At 45.1% G+C, this 23136-nt stretch overlaps 1 protein-coding gene across 2 annotated transcripts in view; it reads left to right on the top strand.

The window, feature by feature from the left end:
- The window catches only part of LOC126162195 (growth hormone-inducible transmembrane protein-like), a 78711-nt gene extending 56221 nt beyond the window's left edge, over window positions 1–22490 (top strand). For both annotated transcript variants that reach the window (XM_049918524.1, XM_049918523.1), the window contains exon 8: window positions 21935–22490. In XM_049918524.1, coding sequence (XP_049774481.1) covers window positions 21935–22022 — 88 coding nt within the window. In that variant the 3' untranslated portion in view covers window positions 22023–22490. The remainder of the gene's footprint in view (window positions 1–21934) is intronic.
- The last annotated feature ends 646 nt before the right edge of the window (window positions 22491–23136 follow it).

Raw genomic sequence — 23136 nt, 5'->3', positions numbered from 1 at the left:
TTTACTGTCTCAGTTTGGCCTGTGCCTCTTAAGCACTGGGGCCGCCACAGATTTCAGTGTAGCTCATGGTAGTTACTCGGCCATTGATTTATTAATTTGCAGACCAGGACTTCTCCCATCTACCCACTGGAGAGCACATGATGACCTGTGTAGTAGTGACCACCTCCCCATCTTCCTGTCACTGCCCCAGCATCAGGCCCCTGGATGCCTGCCCAGATGGGCTTTAAACAAGGCAGACTGGGAAACTTTCACCTCTGATGTCACTGTTGACCCTCCCCACATGGTAACATTATCTCTTTAGTGTGCCCCCTGCAAACGACAGTCCCTTGGTGGTCACCGGAAGTCACTGAGTCAGTTACAGAGCGTTGGCGAGCTCTACAGACACATAAGTGACACCCTTCCCTAAAGCATCTGATAGCCTTGAAGCGGCTCTGTGCCCATGTACGCCAGGTTATAAAACGACGGAAACAGGAGTTTTGGGAGAGGTACGTGTCGACCATTGGGTGCCATACGTCACCTTCCCAAGGTTGGACGAAGATCAGACTTCTTTTTGGGTACCAGACCCCAACAGGTGTCCCTGGCATTACCATCAATGGTGTGCTATGTACCGACACAAACGCGATTACTGAGCACTATGCTCAAGCCTCTGCATTGGAGAACTACCCCCCAGCCTTTCGCACCCTCAAACAGCAGATGGAAAGGAAAGTCCTCTCATTCACTACACGCCATAGTGAACCCTATAACGCCCCATTTATGGAGTGGGAGCTCCTCAGCACACTTGCATGTTGCCCCAACACAGCTCCTGGGCTGGATCAGATCCACAGTCAGACTACACAGTCTGACTACAAGCAACATCTCCTCGTCACCTTCAACTGAATCTGGTGTGATGGTGTCTTTCCATTGCAATGGCAGGAGAGCACCACCATTCCAGTGCTCAAACCTAGCCAAAACCCACTTGGTGTGGATAGCTATCGGCCCATCAGCCCCACCAACGTTGTTTGTAAGCTGCTGGAATGTATGGTGTGTTGGTGTTTTGGTTGGGTCCTGGAGTAATGTGGCCTACTGGCTCGTTGTCAGGGCGGCTTCCGGCAGGGTCGCTCTACCACTGATAGTCTCGTGTCCCTCGAGTCTGCCAACTGAACAGCCTTTTTCCAGAAGCAAACACCTTGTTGGCGAAGAGTTCTCGGGCTTCCAGCCGGGTGGTGGTCTCTTCAAACTGCGACGTTTCGACGAGTGACATACTCATCATCTTCTGGCGAAGTGCTGAGACTTTGCGGATGCCGGTCCCTTTATACCTGCAGTGTGCCCCCCACCACCTGGCCGTGGGAGTCTGGGTCCAGAGGAGCCGGCGGGTGGGGTGGAGGGGGAAGCGGGTGCGCCGTTCGTGTCTCCGTCAGAGCATTCTGATCGTGTCTCGTGAGCTGGACGGTTCTTGTTGCGTTCCTGGCGTATTGCGGCTAATGCTGGATTCCAGGCCGCGCTCAGTTGATAGCCTTCGTCCCTGTTCACAAGATTCTCGTGGACCCGTATTTCTATTGATTCTTTAATGACGCTATCCCAATAGCTCCCGGCTCGGCACAGCACTCTGGTGTTTTCGAAATCAAAGGTGTTGTTTTCTTTGATGCTATGTTCAGCTATAGCAGATTTCTCTATCTGTCCAACTCGAACATGCCTGATGTGTTCCTCGCACCTTTTAGAGATGCAGCGCTGCGTTTGACCAATGTACTGCACACCACATTCACAGGCAATGCTGTATATACCAGGTGTGTTTAAGTTTGAGTGGGTCTTTAGCTGAGCCCAGCAGCTCTTTCGTCTTCGGCGGTGGTCGGAAGACGGTATTTATGTTTGATTTTCTTAATAGCCTCCCGATTTTGGCTGATGTGGGCCCCAAATATGGAAGAAAGGCGAGTCTCTTGTTAACTTCCTCTTCCTCTTCCTGAAATTTGTCAGCCTGTCTCCTCTTGAAGGCCCTGCCAATCTGTGTTTTACTGTACCCGTTTTTCCGAAATACCTCTCTTAGGTGGTGTAATTCGTCTGAGAGGCTTTCTTTGTCACAAATGACGTGCGCCCTATGTACCAAGGTGGTCAGTACTGACTGGTGTTGCGCCAGATGGTGGCAGCTGGTTGCATGGAGGTACAGGTCTGTGTGCGTCTTTTTTCTATATACTGAATGGCCCAGCGTGCCATCCGCTTTCTTCCTGATCAGTATGCCCAGGAATGGAATACAACCATTCTCTTCTACTTCCATCGGGAAGGTGATATTCTCATGTATGCCGTTTAGGTGGTCCATAAACTCCTCCAATGCCTGCCTGCCATGCTGCCAAATCACGAAAGTGTTGTCCACATAGCGGAAGAAGTGCCTGGGTTTATGGTGAGCAGTTTGTAGTGCCACCTCCTCAAAGTGTTCCATATAAAGATTCGCGATCCCTGGAGCAAGGGGAGATCCCATGCCCACTCCATCCACTTGTTCATAATGCTCTCCATTGCACTTGAAGTAGGTGGTCGTAAGTGCATATTCAAAGAGCTTCACTGTTTCAGGCTCGAAGTGCTGATAAGGAGCACCAAGGCGTCTTGTAGCGGTACTTTCGTGAACAAGGAGGTGACGTTGAAGCTCACGAGTAGGTAATCACTCTGTATTCGGATGTCCTTCAGTATTCTAACGAAATCTGCGGAGTTTTTCACGTGATGACTGCAGTATCCCACCAGTGGTTTCAATAGTGTCGCCAGGTATTTGGCCAGTCCATAACTGTGCGAGTTGATAGTGTCCAGAATCGGCCGTAGAGGCACCCCATCTTTGTGAATCTTGGGCAATCCAATTATTATTCACTGTTTCTGTCCCACCAGTTGTTCAGAGTTCATGTTGGTACTTTTCTCAGCTCTCTGAGAACTCAGGAGGATGGCATTCCACAGGGCTCCGTATTAGGTGTTAGTCTTTCTTTCATTGCTATTAATGAACTTTCTGTCTCTGCCTGTATGTGGATGATTTCTGTGCTAGCTCCCACTCAGTGGCCTCTGCAGAACAGCGGCTGTCGTCCCATGGTCCTCCATGTGCATTTCTTTGGTCTTCTTTTAACAACAAGCTTACATGCAGGGTGTATACGACCCGGGACAACCAGGAATTCCGGGAAAAACCCGGGAATTTTTTCATCCGGGAGAAAACCGGGAAAAACCCGGGAATCTTTCGGAATTCCGGGAATTTTTCATTGTTTTAGCTTTCAGTTACATTTTTGTAGTTTTGACTGCAGAATTGATTCTCTAGCAAAGAATGTTATTGTATCCTGCTACTGGAGAATGATACTGCAGCAATAAAATATAAACAAGAGGGAAAAAAATAAAACTGTAGTGGCAAAGGAAATGTGCATTTTACGACAACAAAACACCGTGCACGCACAAGCGTCTACAGATAGCAAAAATATGTTAAAGGCCGTAGGGCGCAGACTGTAATTCTTCGTAACAATAAACTGCTTGTTATGAGCATGACGTCACAACTGTTCACATTAGGTTCGTTTGACCAGTTGCCAGCGGTCTGTTGCGCATGCGCATTTGACTCGCGTATAAGCAGTACCTTCTCTCGCTTCCCGCTTCTTGAAGTTTGGCTGTTAGCTGCATCGGTAGTAGCAGCAAGCAGCCAGATGCAAACGAGAAAAATTTTTCTCGCGCGCCCTAGCTGCCAGATTCGCGTTTGCACAGAGTTGTCCGAGTTGTAGTGGGGAGGGGGTTAGTCTCCACGTGACCCGTGTTTACGTTAAGTGATTTCGCTGCTTTTCTTCGTGTACAGCTCCCACGTCAAATGAAAACAAAACGGATTTCTGTGGCCGGGAGCTATCAAGTGAATTAAAATGCATTCACATAATTACAAGGGCAAAAATATATTATTAATTTCAGTTTCTGATTTTATTTTCTTTCCAAGTTAGTAGCAGTCAAGCATTAATCGCCTTGCAGAAGAATGAAGTTATTTTTGCAAGTTTGCTACAGAAATTCTGCTGAGGCAATCATTTTATTTGAAACGAAGTGTTTCATTTAACAATTTTGGGTACTTCCAAGTGTTCAGTGAATTTCAAGTGCACGTTATCATCTTCTGCCATGTATGGCATTATGCCATAATAAAGAACCAAACATAAGATCATAGAGTACTGGTACTCCAAGAAAATTTACATCCCAAAAACCACACTGAAAAGCTTGGTATCAGATGGGACCTACTTCATTGTGAATCTGGAAAAAACCGATGTGCACTTCAAGCCGAATTATGCATTTTAGTATGATTCACGAAATTTTGATGCCTTTTGGAGTATCCTCTGATGCTCTGTTTCTTTTATGGTGTAGTGTAAGCTCTCTTAGTGCTTTATACACACGAACATGCGGGCTTCCTACACCACTGCAGTTGCACACGCACAATAATTGGTTTTTGGCGCTCTCTGGCAACTGGTAAATCGGACCTATAACTAACAGTATTGCGAACGGTGGTTAGAAAAGCGTTACTTTCAAAGTAAATTTCTTTTTACGCAAGATGAATTATGTTACGTGTGTGAAAGTGGGATGGATATCTAAATCACAGAGCGTTCGAAACTGAACAGTTTGAGGACCAGCCACTTCAAGAATTTCGAGCCAAGGCATTTATGTCACAATTTTAAATTTACTGGCACATTTGTGTGATGTATCTTAAAGTATATCACACCAAAAAAAGACCAATATTACACGTGAAAGCTTAGCTTTTCTTGTAGATATACGGTACTGTGTACATTAATGTAAACCGTTAACTTTTCCTCTTGTGTGTTCGCGCTATGTATACCAGTAATCTTGCTAGTGGCTGACTATAACACGTGTCCTATGCTCTGAATAGCTGTTGTCATCGGCTGGCGAGATCTCGTGGCTTGAGATATGACTCGCTTACAAAAGGACATCACAACCTCGGTTGCAACGCTCCGGAAACTAACAAGCTGTGTTTGGTGCAATTCGAATTTATACTTTCGTAATACGAAAATATGCAGCGTATATGTTGCTGCAAATCAAAGGTCTTTCCAGAACTTCTCTGCTCCGGCTTTTCTTTTTTTTCCGGGAAGTTCTACGCGATTATATAAAACGTTAACCATTCGAAGGATTAATAAGTTTTACAGTTCCGAGGTAACTTTTTCTGTGCTAAGTGACAGTAGGTCGCCCGGGAAAAAGCATATTTTTTAAACGGGATATCCGGGAGAAATCCGGGAATAATCCGGGAATTTTTTTTCCTTGTCCCTGTATACACCCTGACATGGTTGCCCCCATATCTTCATCTGAAGATTGGCTGTTTGCGTAAATTCAATATTCTTTGCTTCTTTGCCCACACCTCTTGCAGTGTGGATGTGGTTGTCAAGCTTCCAGATCAGCTGCTCCTCTTGGAACCACTTCACTATCGTGGCATCTGTTTAACCATCGTTGCATTTCTCACCAGCCCTGTTCATGGTCTTCTGGTTGACACAGGGAGCCCTCTCCCCCAGGGGGTCCACAACTCATTTGTGGATACGTGCGTAGCGAGCACGGGACCCCGAGATAATGTGGCCCTCCTTCCTTTTTGGGCTGCATACCTTCCTTTTCCGCATCCTTCCCTCTCCCCCATCTTCGCCTCTCCTCCCCTCGCCTCTGGCTCTTTCCTTCCCTTTCTCCCCCTCTGGGAGTATGGTTTGTGCCTACGTCCGGAGACGGACACTCGTAAATTTACCGCATTCTTCGCCTTCTATGCTTGTATGTCTTCATCCTTCCTTTGTCCTTCTCTTTTTCTTACCTCTTCTCTTTACCCTTTTCTCCGCTGCGGCGTTTGAGACCTCTACTCTTTCCTTTCCCTTTCTTTGTTTTTCCCCTTTCTCTTTCTTCCTCCCTGTGCGTGTCTGAAGGCCGACCCACGCATTTTTGTGCGTAGCCGGTGACAGGGTAACGCGTAATTCCCCGCCCCGGGTAGACAGATAGGACACGTACGTACCCCCTGGTAACGGCCAGTCCCAGGGAGGGGTGATTACCCGAGCTGATACCTTCCAAAAGTGCCGATTGGTCCCTCCGTCCGTTTGTCGGGAGATGTGACCTGAGGTGTGAACAATCACCTAAGGCGGGAGTGCCCTCAGAGAGGGCCCCCCACAAGGGAGGAGCGTGCCATCGGAGACGCCGGTAATCATGGGGGATTCTTCCGCAATGGTTTCCTCACCTTCCACTATGTCTGCTCACAAGCGTAAGTTCACTGAGTCTCAGCCACAGACAGTTCTTCCATCGTTGCCACAGTTCCTTGTTGTTTCTCGGTCTGACGAAGGTCACGACTTCTCCACGGTCAACCCTTTCATTATTCAGAAAGGTGTCGACGCAATTGCAGGTCCTGTAAAGTCTTGTTCCTGATTACGGAATGGCACCCTGTTGTTAGAAACAGTCAGTGCCCTCCAGGCACAAAAATTGCTGCGTACTTCACTGCTCCACACCTTCCCTGTCCGGGTTGAAGCGCACCGCACTTTAAATTCCTCGCATGGAGTCATTTATACACGCTCCCTCGATGGATTGTCTGACGAAGAAATTCAGCACTACCTGTCTGACCAGGGCGTAACGGCTGTTCATAGAGTTATGAAAAGGGTTGACACGAACATCATTCCAACCCGCACTGTCTTCTTGACATTTGACAAAGTTCAATTCCCATCCAAAATCAAAGCAGGCTATGAGATAATTTCCATTCACCCTTACGTCCCAAACCCTACGCGTTGCTATCGGTGTCAGCGGTTCAATCACACCAGCCAGTCCTGTTCCAATCCAGCCAAATGTGTTACGTGTGGCAAGGATGCCCATGAGGGTGCTTGTCCACCTCCATCCCCTCGCTGTATCAACTGTACGGGTGACCACACTGCTTCGTCTCGAGATTGCCCCGTTTTTAAGGACGAAAAGCTCATCCAGGAAATCAGAGTGAAGGAAAAGGTGTCGATCTTTGCTGCTCGAAAATTATTCGCCAGTCGACAGCCCACCGTGCCTCAGACAGGAAAATACAGCACTGTCCTTGCTTCTCCTCGGCCAACAAAGGAGGCAGCCACGCAGACTTGCGACCTCACCTTTAGTGCCACGGTCGTCAGATCGGCCAACGCAAAGATCGCCCGTTCAACCTCACCACTTTCGCCTGCCCACTCTCTGGCTCACCTTTCGTCGGGTTCTGCTAAATCTCGAGCCCAAAAGTCAGACACCAAGACTTCAAAAAAAGAGCATACTCGTGAAGATTTTTTTACGTACCCCAACTTCACAACCATCGGTTCCTCCTTCATCTAAACATCATACTTCCGAGCAGGCTACAAAGAAACCCAGTTCATCTCCTTCTCCGCCAAGGCGTGTCCCATCTACAGCACCACCTGGCGGAAGTCGCCCTCGGCCGTCTTCTGTGTCGCCGAGGCGCACTGCTGGCGGCCGATCAACCGGCCGATCGCTGGTGGCGGGAGCTGCTCCTGAACAACCTATGGATCAGGATCTTCTGCCTTCGGCTGAATGCCATTCCGTGCTGTCGGTCGCAAGCTCTGAGCAGTCATTGAGTTGACAGCAACCTTCGTCACATTCCTCCATTTTCTGTTCACCCTATGTCCATTATCCACTGGAATATCCGCGGCATTCGAGCCAATCGGGATGAATTGTCGATCGTCTTACGATCCTACTTGCCGGTCATCTTCTGTCTTCAGGAAACAAAGCTGCGTCCCCACGACCGCTTTGTTCTCCCTCATTTTCAGTCCGTCCGATATGATCTCCCCTCTGTTGAAGACACTCCAGCCCATGGAGGACTCGTGATTCTTCTCCATGATACTCTCCATTATCACCCAATCCACTTAAACACTTCCTTCCAAGCTGTCGCCGTCCGTCTTTCCCTTTCTGGATACAAGTTCTCTCTTTGTACTGTATACATTCCATCGTCCACTCCAATGGCACGAGCTGATCTCCTTCATCTTCTTGGTCAGCTTCCACCCCCCTATTTGCTGGTTGGGGACTTCAATGCCCACCACCCGCTTTGGGGTCTCCACATCCTTGTCCACGTGGCTCACTCTTGCTAGACGTCTTCCACCAAGCGGATCTAGTTTGCCTCAACACTGGGGTCCCTACATTTTTGTCTGCCTCAACGACAAATTTATCTCATTTGGACCTTGCGGTCGGTACTGTTCCGCTAGCTCGGCGCTTCGAATGGTTCGCCCTTGATGATACACACTCGAGTGACCACTTTCCATGTGTCCTTAGGCTGCAGCCTCAACTGCCATATATGCGCCCGAGACTCTGGAAGTTTGCCCAGACCGACTGGACACTTTTTTCGTCTCTAGCGACATTTGATGACCGTCACTTTCCCAGCGTCGACGATGAGGTCACACATATTACCGACGTTATTCTTACAGCTGCGGAACGTTCAATACCACGCACCTCCGAATTGCCCCGGCGCCCCCCAGTTCCTTGGTGGAACGAGGCATGCCGTGACGCAATATGTGAGCGGCGACGTGCTCTCCGCGTTTTCCGCCACCGTCCTACTTTGGCCAACTGTATCCGTTATAAGCAGTTCCGAGCGCGATGCCGTCGTGTCATCCACGATAGCAAGAAGGCAAGCTGGAAATTCTTTATTAGCTCATTTAACACCTTCACTCCCTCCTCGGAAGTTTGGAGTCGGCTTCGACGGTTCTCAGGTGCGCCTAGTTTCTCCCTGGTCTCTGGGCTCACTGTCGCGCATAATACATTAGTGGACCCCGTCGCAATTTCTAACTCATTGGGTCAGCACTTTGCTGAGATTTCGAGCTCTTCAAATTATCCGCCAGCGTTTCTCGCGAAGAAACGTGCAGCAGAAGTGCGACCTCTTGCTTTCTCCTCTCAAAATTGCGCAAGCTACAATACTGTTTTCTCCATGCGGGAACTCCAACATGCACTCTCTTCTTCTCGCTCCTCCGCCCCAGAACCGGATGGTATCCACGTCCAAATGTTGCTGCATTTATCAACCCATAGTCTGCGTTACCTCCTTCGCCTTTATAATCGAATTTGGACCGACAGTACTTTTCCCAGACGATGGCGGGAAGCTATCGTCGTTCCTGTTCCGAAACCTGGAAAGGACAAACAACTTCCCTCTAGCTATCGCCCCATTTCTCTCACGAGTAGTGTCTGTAAGGTTTTGGAGCGTATGGTGAATTACCGTTTAGCTTGGTGGCTGGAATCCCGTAGTCTTTTAACACCTGCCCAATGCGGATTCCTAAAGCATCGTTCTGCAGTTGACCATCTTGTTGCTCTCTCCACTTATATCATGAATAATTTTCTCCGGAAACGCCAAACAGTAGCAATAATTTTTGACGTGGAGAGAGCATACGGTACCTGTTGGAGGACAGGTATCCTCCGCACACTGTACTCTTGGGGCTTTCGAGGTCGGCTGCCCCTTTTTCTTCGCGAATTTATGGCAGAGCGCACATTTAGGGTGCGGGTGAACACTACTCTCTCCCGTACTTTCTCCCAAGAAAACGCGGTACCCCAGGGCTCCGTGCTGAGTGTTGTACTGTTTGCCATTGCCATCAATCCAATTATGGATTGTCTTCTTCCTGATGTCTCGGGCTCCCTCTTTGTGGACAATTTTGCGATCTACTACAGCTCTCAACGGACCAGCCTTCTTGAACGACGTCTTCAAGGATGTCTCGATCGCCTCCACTCTTGGAGCATCGACACCGGCTTCCGTTTTTCTCCCAGTAAGACCGTTTGTGTTAATTTTTGGCGACGTAAGGAGTTTCTTCTGCCCTCCTTACATCTAGGTCCTGTCAACCTTCCGTTTTCAGACGTCGCTAAATTCTTGGGTCTTATGTTTGACAGAAAACTGTGCTGGTCCTCCCACGTTTCCTATCTTTCGGCTCGCTGTCTGCGATCCCTCAACACCCTCCGTGTCCTGAATGGTACCTCCTGGGGAGCGGACCGAGTGGTCCTTCTCCGCCTCTATCACGCCTCAGTGCGCTGGAAATTGGACAATGGAAGCATAGTCTACTCCTCTGATCGACTGTCTATTCTTCGGCGTCTCGACTCTATCCACCACCGTGGATTACATTTAGTGTTTGGAGCTTTTTACACCAGCCCTGTGGAAAGCCTTTATGCTGAGACTGCTGAAACTCCACTGTCCAATCGGCGAGCAGTCCTTCTGAGTCGTTACGCTAGCCATCTGTCTTCCATGCCTGCTAATCCAGCCCATGACATTTTTTTCGACGCCTCCTTTGATATAGGGTATGCAGGCCGCCCCTACTACCATCGGGAGTCCGCTTCCGTCAACTGCTCCATTCTCTTTCCTTCCGCTTTTCTAAAACCTTCTTGACAACTTGGGGTACAGCACCGCCTTGGCTCCGTCCCCGGATCTGCCTGCTCCGAGACCTTTGTCGATTTCCCAAGGATGGTACCCCTTCACTTGTTTATCGTCGGGCATTTGCTGCTCTATGTGCACAAATGATGGATGCCACATTTATTTACACCGACGGCTCGAAAACATCGTTAGGTGTAGGGAGTGCCTATATTGTTGGCGACACCCCAAATCACTTTCGGCTTCCCGACCAGTGTTCGGTTTATACTCCGGAGCTTTACGATGTTCTCCAGGCTGTCCACTACATCCGCCGCCATCGGCGGATACAGTACGTTATCTGCTCAGATTCTCTCAGCTCTCTCCTCAGTCTCCAAGCTCTTTACCCTGTGCACCCTCTGGTCCACTGGATTCAGGACTGTCTGCGCTTGCTCCACCTGGGGGGCGTCTCGGTGGCGTTCCTCTGGCTCCCGGGACACGTTGGTATCTGCGGAAATGAGGCGGCCGATATTGCAGCCAAGGCTGCAGTCTCTCTTCTTCGGCCAGCTATTCAATCGATTCCCTTCGCCGATCTACGGAGCATTTTATGTCGTCGTGTTGTTCATTTATGGCACGCGCATTGGTCGACACTTCCCCAAAATAAATTGCGGGACGTGAAAACTCTTCCTTGTGCTTGGACCTCTTCCTCCCGAATGCGTCGTCGGGAGGAGGTAATTTTAACTAGACTCCGGATAGGGCACTGTCTTTTTAGCCATCATTATCTTTTAAGCGGCGATCCTCCCCCACTCTGTCCCCACTGCTCTCAGCTGTGGACGGTAAGACACCTTTTAATTGAGTGCCCCTATTTTAATCCGTTACGCGCCTGTCTACAGCTGTCGCCTGATATATCGTCAATTTTAGCAGATGACACGCGCTCGGCCGATCACGTTCTAGAGTTCATTAGTGCCAGTGAAATGACGTCAGTCATTTGAAGCTTTTTTTAGGGACAGCCAACCCCTTTCTGTAGTGGATTTTTAAGCCTTCCTTCTGCTTTTAGTTTCTCCAAAAAATTTATGACTTTCATTCCCATTGCTGCTGGTTTCCATTTTCGGTTTTTTACTGTTTCCTAAGTCACAGACCGGGCGCTAATAACCATAGCAGTTTTGCGCCCTAAAAAAAAAAAAAAAAAAAAAAAAAAAAAAAAAAAAAAAAAAAAAAAAAAAACCTCCTCTTCGATTTGGTGGTGCGAGCTCTTGGTTTCCTGTGCCGTTAGTATCTGCTCTTCCCCTGCCTACCCCCTGTCATATTCTTTTCATGGCTTCGGGCTGTTGCCCACCCACTGCCCACCATCAGGTAGGTTTACCAATTGGGCTCTGCCCCTCTTCTCTCTGCTGTGACTTCCCAAACACTCTTAACGGGAGTTACAGGATGCCATTGTTTTTTTACATCAAAAATCAAAATCTGCCAGTCATGCAGGATATGCCTTCACAGCCTCTGTTGGCATGGATCATCATGTCATGCTTGCCACCTGTGGGGTGTTCACAGCAGAACTGGTATTCGTCTATTGGGTCCTCGGCTTTATTAAATGGTTCTCCTCACCAGAGTTTTATTAGGTATGGACTCGATGAGTGGCCTTCAGGCTATCGCTTGGAGTTCATTCTGCCATCCCTTGGTATCTGCCATCCATGACCTTCTCACTGTTCTTGGTGATGCTGCATGTTTAGTTGATTTAATTTTGGTTCTTGGCCACATAGGCAACTCAGGGAATGAACCTTGCTGATCTGGCTGGGGGGTGCGGGCACTTGTTCTTCGTGACCGCACTGGGGGGACAAGTTTGCGGCTTTACATCAAATCCTTTTTGCCAACTCTTGGGAGATGACATCCCTATGTCATAAACTTCGCACCATCAAGAAGACTCCCGACAAGTGGTGATCCTCCCTCTGCCTCTCCCAGCGGGAATCTGCTGTCCTCTGTCTTCATATTGGGCATACTAGGTTGACTCGTGGTTTTCTAACTCTACAGTGATCCATGCCACACCCTTTTTAGGTATGTGGCTCCTGTCACGGTGACCCATATTCCATATTTTGCTGGACTGCCTGTCCCTTTTGGTCCTTTGCACTAAATACGCCTTCCCACCTTCCTTGTCCTGGGGTGTTAGCGGACGATCCTCACATGATTACGTCTGTCCTCAGTTTTCTTCGTGAAATGGTTTGTCCTCTTAGGTATAAGTCCTTGAACTTTCCTCCTGAATTTTAGTCCCTCAGTTAGCGTGGGTGTTGGTTATGGAGGTCTTGACCATACCTCCACACTGACCAGGTTATCCCAACCTTTTCCCTGCATTTTGTGTGGCCTGTTGCGCTATTTTGTTTCCCTGTTTCTTGTGTCTTCTTCCCCTGTTGTTTTCCCTTTTGAGCCATCATAATGGTACGGTGTAGATGTCAGGACAGATTGTTGGTGGTGCTGGCACCCCACCGCCTGTACCATTTCTGGAACACTCCTGTTCTCACAGTTTTCACCCCCCTTTCCCCCTCCCCCCTCCTGTTCTTTGTGCTGCCCTGATGCCCCTTCTCCCCTGTTTGTTTGCACCTTAGCTCTTCCCCTTCACTGAACTGTGCCATTTCTGTTGTTTCTTTTGATTTCTTCCATTCTAGATCAATGACCTCGCTGTTTGGTTCCCTCCACCAAATCAACCAACCAATCAACACTGCAATAGGTCACCAGCACATATAGCCACCCATGTGGTGGAACTGCTTATGTATCCATCTGACTGAGCCTTCTGATGACACAGGGATCACACTTCTGGTACCTGATCTATCATCACCTTTTATGTGCTTAGGAATGTTCACTTGTCTTTCGGTGCATCAGAACTCCCAGCAGTGCCACTGTGCCAGGTGGCCCTTGCTGCAGCTGGGTGGTGCCCAAGGGGTGAGCCCCTGATGATACCAGGATGGATCCAGGTTCCCTACTGATTAAACCCTCTTCTGCCTGTCAGTCAGCTTCCCTTTGTGCTTGCAAATATTTAGGAAACATCTCTCAGTGACCATTACTCCTCACCAGTCCTTAAATGCGACTGAAGGTGTTTTTTTCCACAAGGCTATGCTCCTTTAATCTGATGAAGAACTCTGTATTAAACTGGACCACTATGGTGTTCATTTCATCTGGTGAGTTCAGATAGGTCCTAAGGGAATTTCATTGATACCGGTTCTCTCATCCTGGTTTTTGTGGGGGATATCATTCCCTCACTGAATTGCCTGATATATAAAAAGGAAGGGAAGGTTCATGAATTCAAAACTCTCAAGCATATGTCCCCCACTGATGCCCCATAGAAATTCAACTGTCTCTATCCGGTATCTGTAACAACTGCCTTTGCTTCTGTTGCGTCTTCTCCTCTTTCTCCTTACCTCAGTTCTGTCCCCCTTTCCCTTTCCTCCTCCCTGGTGGTTCCTGTTCCCTCCCCTCATGGAACCACTCCTTAGCCGGAGAAGAAACCATCTTCTCTGGCATCTGCCAGGGCTGGGGCTTCCTCTAGGAACCCTCCACCCCATTGTCTCCAGGACAAGAAATCTGTTACTTAGTCAGACACAGGACCCACACTCTGTGGGCCTCAAGGGCACTCATTCTCTTTTAGAGCATGATGGTTTACATTCGTAGAAGTCACTCCATCGTTACTGGTGATGGACACTGACTCAGTATGACCAATTCTGGCCTGTTTGTTGTCCAATCAGCCTCTTGTATTACTCTCATCCAATGGAACTACGACAGTTACTGTTGTAACCTTCTTGAATTGCAGTCTCTTCTTTCTCTCTGCTCTGTAGCTTGTGTTGTATTGCAGGTATCTCATTTTATGGATATTCATTCGCCATCTCTTCATGGTTTTCAGGCCTTCTGCCAGAACCAAGCTGGCCCTTTGCGAGTCTCCAGTGTTGTCTGTACATCAGTCTGCATGGACATTATTAGATCATGTGTTTCTCTTCATACTGCACTGGAAGTGACGGCTGTTCAGATCCATTTAGACTATTTAGTAATGATGTGCAGTCTTTATTTACCCCCCCCCCCCCCCTCCCCAGACTGGCATCCTATGCTTCCTGTTCTTCTTTCCCTCCTTCAACAGCTTCCTCCCCCATTTCTTCTCCTTGGGGATTTTAACACCCATAACTGTCTGTGAGGTGGTAGTGCAACCACTAAGTAGGGCAAGGTTATTGAAGATCTGCTGGCAGGGCTTCATCTCTGCCTCCTCAATACTGGAGTCTCTACACACTTTAGTGTGGCACATGGCACTTTCTTGGCCATTGATCTTTCTGTCTGTGGTCCTGTATCCATCCCCTCCATTCAGTGGGGAGTCATGAGTTGTGTGACAGCAATCATCTTATATTTTCTTCAGCATCACTCACCTGGACACCTTTCCAGGTGAGCCTTTACTAATACTGATAGAGATGCCTTTTCCTTGGCTGCCATCCAAACTACTCCACCACTCAATGGCATTGATGAGCCATTACAGAATTTGGCCAACATCATCCTTTCGGCTGGTGCATGGCGATTCCTTGCTCCGGTTCTCCCGAAGCAAAGGCTGTCCTTTGGTGGACCCTGAAATTGTTGCAGTTATGAAAGACCACTGTCATGCCCTCAAACACTACAGATGGTACCAATAAATATATATATATATATATCTCTTCTCTCTTTCCCTCCCTCCCTCCCCCCCCCCCCTCCCCCTACAGGTATGGATGAAGATCAGGGATGCTTTTGGCTGCCATCCTCCTACATGTGTCCCAGGAATTTCCTTGAATAATGATATCTTCATCAGCCTGGTCTGTCACAGAGTATTTTGCATGGCATTTTGCCCAGGCCTCGGTGTTGGTCCACCATCCGCCCGTGTTCTGTCTTCTCAAACACTGTGTTTCTGTTTATCTTTTGCTTCACAATGCCTTGAGGCTTATAATGCCCAGTTTACCAAGTGGGAATTCGCTAGCACACTTGCTCTCTGTCCCTAGATGACTCATGGATTGGTCTGTGTGCACAACCAAGTGCTTGAACACTTATCAGGGACTAGCTACTGTCATATACTTGTTCATTTTAACTGTATCTTCAATGAGGGGGAACACTCTTCCCAGTGGTGAGAAATGGGTTGTTATTCCAGGTTTGAAATTGAGTAAACTGCCATTTCAGATAGACAGCTATCATCAAATCTGTTTAACTAATGTCTTCTGCAAGTTACTTGAATGTATGGTGAGTCAAAGGCTGTATTGGTTCATTGAATCCCAGGACATTGTGGCTCGGCCAGGGTGTCCTCTGCCGAGGCCACTCTTCTGCAGATAATGTGGTCCACCTGGAATTTGCCAGCCAAACATCTTTTGCTTGGCATCTTTTGTTGGAGTTCTCTTCAATCTGCATAAAGTTTAAGTTACCACAGATGCCACCATATCCTTGCCACCTTACATGAGTAGGACCTCTGTGGCTCACTCCTGATTTTTATCTGGACCTTTCTTCCATGCCGCACTTTTAAGGTAGAGGCTGGTGTTTCATGTGACACCTCCAATCTGCAGAAAATGGGGTTCCACAGGGTTCTGTTTTGAGGGTCCGTCTCTTTAGTGGCTATCAGTGGCCTGGTGGTGGCTGCAGGGCCTACAGTGTCCCCCTCGTAGTATGCTGATGATGTTTTTCTTTGTCCATGAAGGGAATTGCTGAATGTAGACTGCAAGGAGCAATGCACAGAGTGAAGTCTTTGGCTGTCAGTAATGGCTTCCATTTTTCTGCTGCCAAGACCAGTGTTAGGCATTGCTGTCATCGCCATACAAACCATTCCCATCCGGACCTTGCTGCCCAGTACCTCAATGTGGTGGGTTCTCATCATTTTTTGGGACTGGTCTTTGATTCCTGGTTGACATGACTTCTGCATCTTCATCAACTAAAAGGTACATTTGGATGGCATCTCAATGCTCTTCAATGCCTCAGCCACACCAACTGGGGCACAGATTGCTATACTCCGTTAAGACTCTACAGAGCATTAGCTCATTCCCTTCTGGATTACGCATATGGCTCAGCATCACCTTCGAAATTACAATTGCGGGACCATATAGTCTATTGTGGGGTATGACTGGCAACTGGTACCTTTCAGACTTGCCCAGACACCAGCCTCCTAGCGCAGGCAGGGGTTCCATCATTGTGGGTTCTGTGCAGTTGATCGCTTATGCATTGTGTGTCCACTGCTCCCTGGAGTACCCAAACTACCATCTGGTCTTTCCAGATACAAAGATCCACCTCCTGCAGTGGGAGCCCAGGTCATTTATTATTTTTTTTCTAAACTCCATCTTTACCATCTACCACTTCTCCTCTTGACCCGTTCATGTACACCTTCATGGTGCCTCCCCTGTCTGCAGCTCTGGCTTGACATGTCACAAAGTCCGAAAGAGTCGGTTCATCCCGAAGCCCTCGGTCACCAATTATTCTCAATTCTCAGCATTTTTCATGGTTCAGAAGTTGCCTATACTGATGGCTCGATAGTTGTCAGTTACCCTGGCTTTGCTTACATTTGCGTGAGATGTAACAAACTCCACTCCTTGCCAGATGGCTGCAGTTTTTTCACTGTGGAGTTCATAGCTATCTCTCGTGCTCTTAAGTGTGTTCGTTTTGGCTATCCGGGCTTCCCTTTTTGCCCTCTAGCAGTGTGGATGCTTGGTGGTCTTCGTCTGGACACTTATGTTAGTATCTTGAGGAATGAACTCTGACAGGCTGGCCAAATCGGCTACCAGCAAGCCACCTCTTGATCAGTATTCCAGCAGGGTGAATATGTGAACAAGGACAAAAAATTCCAGATCTCCCGGTTAAAAATAAATTTGCTCCTGGGTGAAATACACTTTTTCCATGTTAAGTGACAGTATACTTTCCGTCGGAACAGTAAAACTTATCAATCCTTTGAATGGATATGGTTTTATACAGTAGCGTAGAATTTCTCAGCGCTTTAGAAAACGAAACTCAGGGGGAAAAACAAATTTTGGAAAGATCTTTGATGTGTAGCAACATGTACATTGCATATTTTCTTATTACGAAAGTATGAATTAAAATTCCACCAACAGGAAAAGTTAATGGTTTAAGTTAATATACATAGTATTGCTACAAGAAAAGCAAAGCTTTTTCGTATAATATTCATCACGAAGATTAATAAGATACAAGAGAAGCTAAGCTTTCACATATAATGTTGATCTGTTCAGCACATGTTACACTTTAAGATACATTACACAAAACTCCAGTAAAAGTTTTAATACCGACATAAATCTCTGATCATCTGGGCTCGAAATTCTTCTAAATGGCTTGTCATCAAAGAGTTGATTTTTAAATGAGAGCAAGTGCCCTGTGATTTAAGAAATTCATCGTACATTCTTGCACATTGTTCATCTTGCATAAAAGTAAATTTACTTTGAAATTAACATTTTTCGAACCCCAATTCACAATATTTTCCCACGACTTGTTACATTCATTTCAGCAGTTGCCAGAGAGTGCCAGATAAGAGGCGTGCTTGTGCAGCTAAGGTGATGTAGGAAGCTCTTATGTTAATATGTGTAAAACATTAAAAATTCTTACGTACATTGTCATAAAAGAAACAAGACATCAGAGGATACTTCAAGAGCATCGGAATTTCGTGAACCATACTAAAATGCATAGTTTGCCTTAAAGTGCACGTTTGTAAGTCCATATTCCCAATGACGTAGGCCTCGACCTGATATTAAGCTTTTCGGTGTGATTTTCGGGACTTAACTTTTCTTGGAGTACCATACTGTATTATCTCATGCTTGGTTCTTTATTATGGCATAATGCCATATGTGCTAGAACATGAAAATGTGCCCTTGAAATGCAGTGAACAGTTGAAACTAGACAATAGTGTGCAATTAAACACTTTGTTCCAAATAAATTTACTGCCTCAGCGGGAAAGCTTAATAAAAGCCAAATTTCTTTAGCAAACCGACAAAAATAACTTCATTCTGCAAGGCGATTAATGCTTGACTGTCGGAAAGGTGGAAATAAAATCAAATCTGAAACCAGTACCATATTTTAGCCTTCTGTAATTATTTGAATGTATTTTAATTCACTTGATAGCTCCCAGCCACAGAAATCCATCTTGTTTTCATTTGATGTAGGAGCAGTAAACGAAGAGGAAACAGAAAAATCAATAAACATAAACACGGGTCACATGGAGACTACCCTGCACCCCAATATAACTTGGACTGCTCTGCACATCAGAACGTCAAATATTAAAGACTTTTCAAAAATAAGTTCATTTTGTAGTGCACATCTTTCTGAAGAGTCTGATGCATAAAACATATATCTTCGAGGAAATTTAAGACATGTTATTGGGTCTTAAGTGTGCCGAAGTGCAGTGCCACGCCTCTTCAAACAACATTCTTATACCGCATGTCACTGTATTTCTCTCTGTGGAACTCGAACATGTATATTTCGTAATGGATGCCATCAAAGTATTTCAGGACAGTGGAAATTAAAAAGTGCTGTAGTGCCTCTCCTGCTCCCAGTCGTCCGGTTTGACATTTGCCCCGTTTAAAAATAAAAAAAAATTAAAAACTTGCAATTAATACTGCGTGGGATTATTTGTAACCAGAAGAACAAGAACTCTTCAGAAAATCTGGACTCTTTATTGCCTATTATCTAACTTGCTCTACTGTGTGACATAAAATTAAATATAGGATAGACACAGGCAGACAGTACACATTTCTTCAGTCCTTAGGTCCTAGCGATTTTTCTCTCTAATCTTGCTACAACTGTACATGGGATGCTTTCCTTTCTGCAAAAGAACTATTACTCATCTAATACTGATAAAGCTGTTAATACAAATAGTACCAAAGACTGGTGTGGTTTCTCGATCTGATTATGTCTATTTTGTCACTATCTGCTAGATAACAGAAAATGGGCCTTTCTAACATTGCAGCAATTGTAACACACACCAAATAAGCGAGGCTGTTTTGGCAATAACGACCATTTTTATGGTACGGCAATATAATTCACGAAGTACCTATTTGGCCTACTACAATCAAATGGAAATAGTTTCACATTTCATTCATACGCTCCAGTTTCTCATGCAAGAGACCGAAAAGTAGTAGAACCAAATTTTTGTATAAATTTGGAATCATTATATTCTTCCGTAATTTGTGTGATGTCCCCGTTTCTTCTCCTTACTAGTTCTAACAAACAATATTGTCATCACTAATTCTGTAACTATTCCTACCATTGTCAAAACTCATTCTCCGGTTAACTTTACTAACCCTGCCACAATCACCGGTTAAGTTACACAGTGATTATTCTCCAGTTAGGTGTTAGTAGGTGTTTGTGCAATGCATTTTCCGCGCTACTCCCAGAATGGAACTTAAGCGACTGCTAGCTGGGGACTACAACTAGCCCTGTCTAGTGTTGCAATCTGGCCAAAAATTTTGTCATAATTTCACGTTCCTCGATACGCCTTGAAGATAATACATAATCTTTCTACCTGTTATTCCTGTTAGTCCTGTATTTCTACTCCGATAGTCTGAATCTATGGATTTCACTAGTAATTATAACATTGCTGAACATTTGCAAACCAAATCAATCACATAAACAAACAGCAGTTGGCATTCACTGGTTTGGCTTTATTCTGCTCAGCTTGTATAGCCCCATCCCGTTTTGTCTGCAGGAAAGTTCATTTCTAGATGTGATGAGGATTGCCCTGGCAGAGACATCATGTACGCTATGCATGCATTCAAAAATCAACTTATAATTCATTCAGAAATAAACTTAGACTGTGTTCAAAAATGTCCAAAACACAGCAGGCGTGTGTTCCACAATCATTGAATAATCGATAGCCCTACATGCGCTGGATGCTAGGTGCTTTGTGAAACAGTTTTTTCCTCAAGAATATGAATTTTCCCCTCCCCCCGAAATTGCCACCTCTCTCGTTCATGTTTTAATGCTGCAGTATTATTCTGCAGTAGTGGGATACAGTAATATCCTTTGTTAGAGTATCAGTTCTTACTAGTCAAAATTACAAAAATATAACTGAAAACTAAAACAACGAAAAATTTCCGGAATTCTAAAAGATTCCCCAGTTTTCCCGGGTGAAAAAATTCCCAGGTTTTTCACGGATCTCCTGGTTGTTCCAGGTGGTATACACCTGTCCAGAATCATATTGTTAATCGCCATGAAGTTCTGAGGAGTTGGAATCTGGAATATGCATTGGCCATACTCGGCTGACTCATGGTTGTCTCCTCCATTGTGAGGATCCACCTCAGTGTTGTTGCATTGCCCATTTGACAGTTGTTCACATTTTGCTGGACTATCCTAACCCAGGCGCCTTGCAGTGGAATATTCTGACTCGCTACCTATGATGTTAGCGGACGATGGGACGATGCCTTAGTAGCTGATCTGGTTTTACAGTTTATTCATTAAGGGGATTTTTTTAACCCCCCCCCCCCCTCTCTCTCTCTCTCTCTCTCTCTCTCTCTCTCTCTCTCTCTCTCTCTCTCTCGCTCTGAGGGAACCCCAGCCACGTCAGCCCATCGAGGGACTGGCAGGACTCCCTGTTGCCCCCACTGCCCTGAAGAGGCAGTGGCTGTCTGGGCCATCACACTTTGTGCCAACAGTTTATTTTGAACTATTGCTCAATCATCTGTTTTTAAGAATGTGTCAGTGAGTTGAAATCTTATGTTTGTTAGTTAGCATGTGTTTTTCGTATTTTATAATGCAACGTAATTTGGTACCTAGCTGACTAACTGCCTGCTTACCTCTCTTAAAAACAACTATTATATATTAACATGCTTATTTTTATCAGTAATTTCAACATTGATAGAACCGATAAAGTAGAAGACTGCTTTCAGTATTAAGCAAATGTTACTTTTCAATGTTAAACTGTGCTCTTATGCTGTGACAAGTTCCGTCAAAATTGGTCAACTCAGTGGCAGTGGATTAATACTACTCCACAAGAAAGCAAAAATGCCAATGTTCATGTGTGGCCTCGTAGAAAATTAACTGCAGAAATGTTTTGAGCTATAAAAGAAGCTGATGAAGAGGTATGTGGACCCAAAATAAATCCACCACTAATTCAATATACACATAAGCTATAGAAATTTTTATCACTGATATTGTTACTTTTGTGTCAGGCCTCGTACATACCATGCTACAGCTAAGTGAGAACACTTCTGTGGTAACTGCTCACCCTTTGCTACAGAGTTCATAAATTTTAATTAAAATGTTCACTACATACCGTGACACATCCAATAATTTCTCAGGAACATGAAAAGTTTTGTTTCTTTCGTGTATGTTTTGTGTAATGTCTCTTTGTAAAAAAAAATCTTAATTATTCTCTTACTGGCTGAGCTATCCAGGCATGACTCGAAACCTGTCATTACATCTTCAATTCTGCCAGGATCTCTCCCCATACTTCCAAAACCCCTAGAAAAGGTCTGTTGCATACCTTGATATACTAGCAGCCCTGGAAGAAAGTTATTAGTTGAAATTTGCTTAGTCACAGTCACTGGGGTATTTCCAAAATTAATTTTTCGTGCTAGACAAACAGTTTTAATCTAGCAAAAAGTTTCTTGCTGGCACATACCTGCTGCAGAGAGAATGATTACTTTTATGTTTAGTGTAGTGCAGTTTTCAGCTGTGGTTTAATTGTGCTGCTTTATTTTTTTTTTTTTTTTATTTCAGCTCAATCTCTATTTATCTAGATACGGTGAACATCTTCATACGAATTGCTATGATTCTAGCTGGTTCAGGAAGCAACAGAAGGAAATAATGAAGATCAAACTAAATTCTATGTAAAATAATCTTTGTAATTGATTTAAATTGGTACTTCATTTCCTTAAGTTATTGTGTAACTTTTTATTACCTAATAAAAACTTAAAAATTGCAACAGGACAATTCAAACTGTAATATTATTTTGGTTGTTAGTAGATTAGAAACCCTTTTATTATATGCTTAAAAAAAGCTAAGAATGACAAGATAAGAATTATTTTGTGGTTATTTAGGATGAACTACAGAAATACTTTATTACTGATTTTTTTCCCTATAACCTTTTCCCATTTGTTAAAAGTATTATAAAATTTGATTTATAGATTTATCTAGTCTGCACTTGAAGTGTTGGCTACTGCTACAGTATTTAGTGAATTAAGTCAACAATATCATGTTTTAACAGTTGTTATAATGTCAATAATGAATGTGTGTCAATAAATGTTTTGTCACTCTTTCGACACTTTGCTGCCCAGATAGTTGTATTCTTAAATTTTTCATTTTGTAGACAGTCTAAATTTTCTATCATTTGTCACCTTCCCTCTTTAACCTTCTGTAGTTTGTCTGTTATGGCAGTGAACCCTTTTTAGATAAGATGGATTTTCAGAAAATATAATGTGTACATGTGCCTGTTGGTTGAAAAATTGTATTTGATCCCAAAAATTAATTATGTGTCAATTCCAGCAATTTAATTTTTTTTTCTTTGGAGCTGGTGTTGTGCACACCCTGAGAGTTGCTCTCTTAATCCATTGGCTATCATGAGCATCATACTTGTCAGTGTGCCTGCCAGTGGCCACACTGCCAGGCCAAGCCAGTTCATGTTAACAAAAAAGAATTTGGAAAACGTATAAAATTATTTTACCTCATCCGTACTTATACAAGACCCTTACAGGATAAAATTCTGAAGGGAAAAATCTACCATGCAGATAAATCATATCTCAGTGCAACATGCAAACTTGGCACCATGAGGATGCTGACTGCTGCAGATTAGTCATCTCTCAATGAGAATTAGACAAAAAAACTTGTGAACTATAGTTGTACTACAAATGAAAATAAAGGAAAGCTATCACGTGTATTGTACAAAATTTATTGGAATAGGCAAATAGAATTGACGATGCAGG

The sequence above is a fragment of the Schistocerca cancellata genome, chromosome 2 (assembly GCF_023864275.1).
Source record: "Schistocerca cancellata isolate TAMUIC-IGC-003103 chromosome 2, iqSchCanc2.1, whole genome shotgun sequence".
NCBI classification, from domain to species: Eukaryota; Metazoa; Arthropoda; class Insecta; order Orthoptera; family Acrididae; genus Schistocerca; species Schistocerca cancellata.
This window is presented reverse-complemented; position numbering and strand designations above follow the sequence as displayed.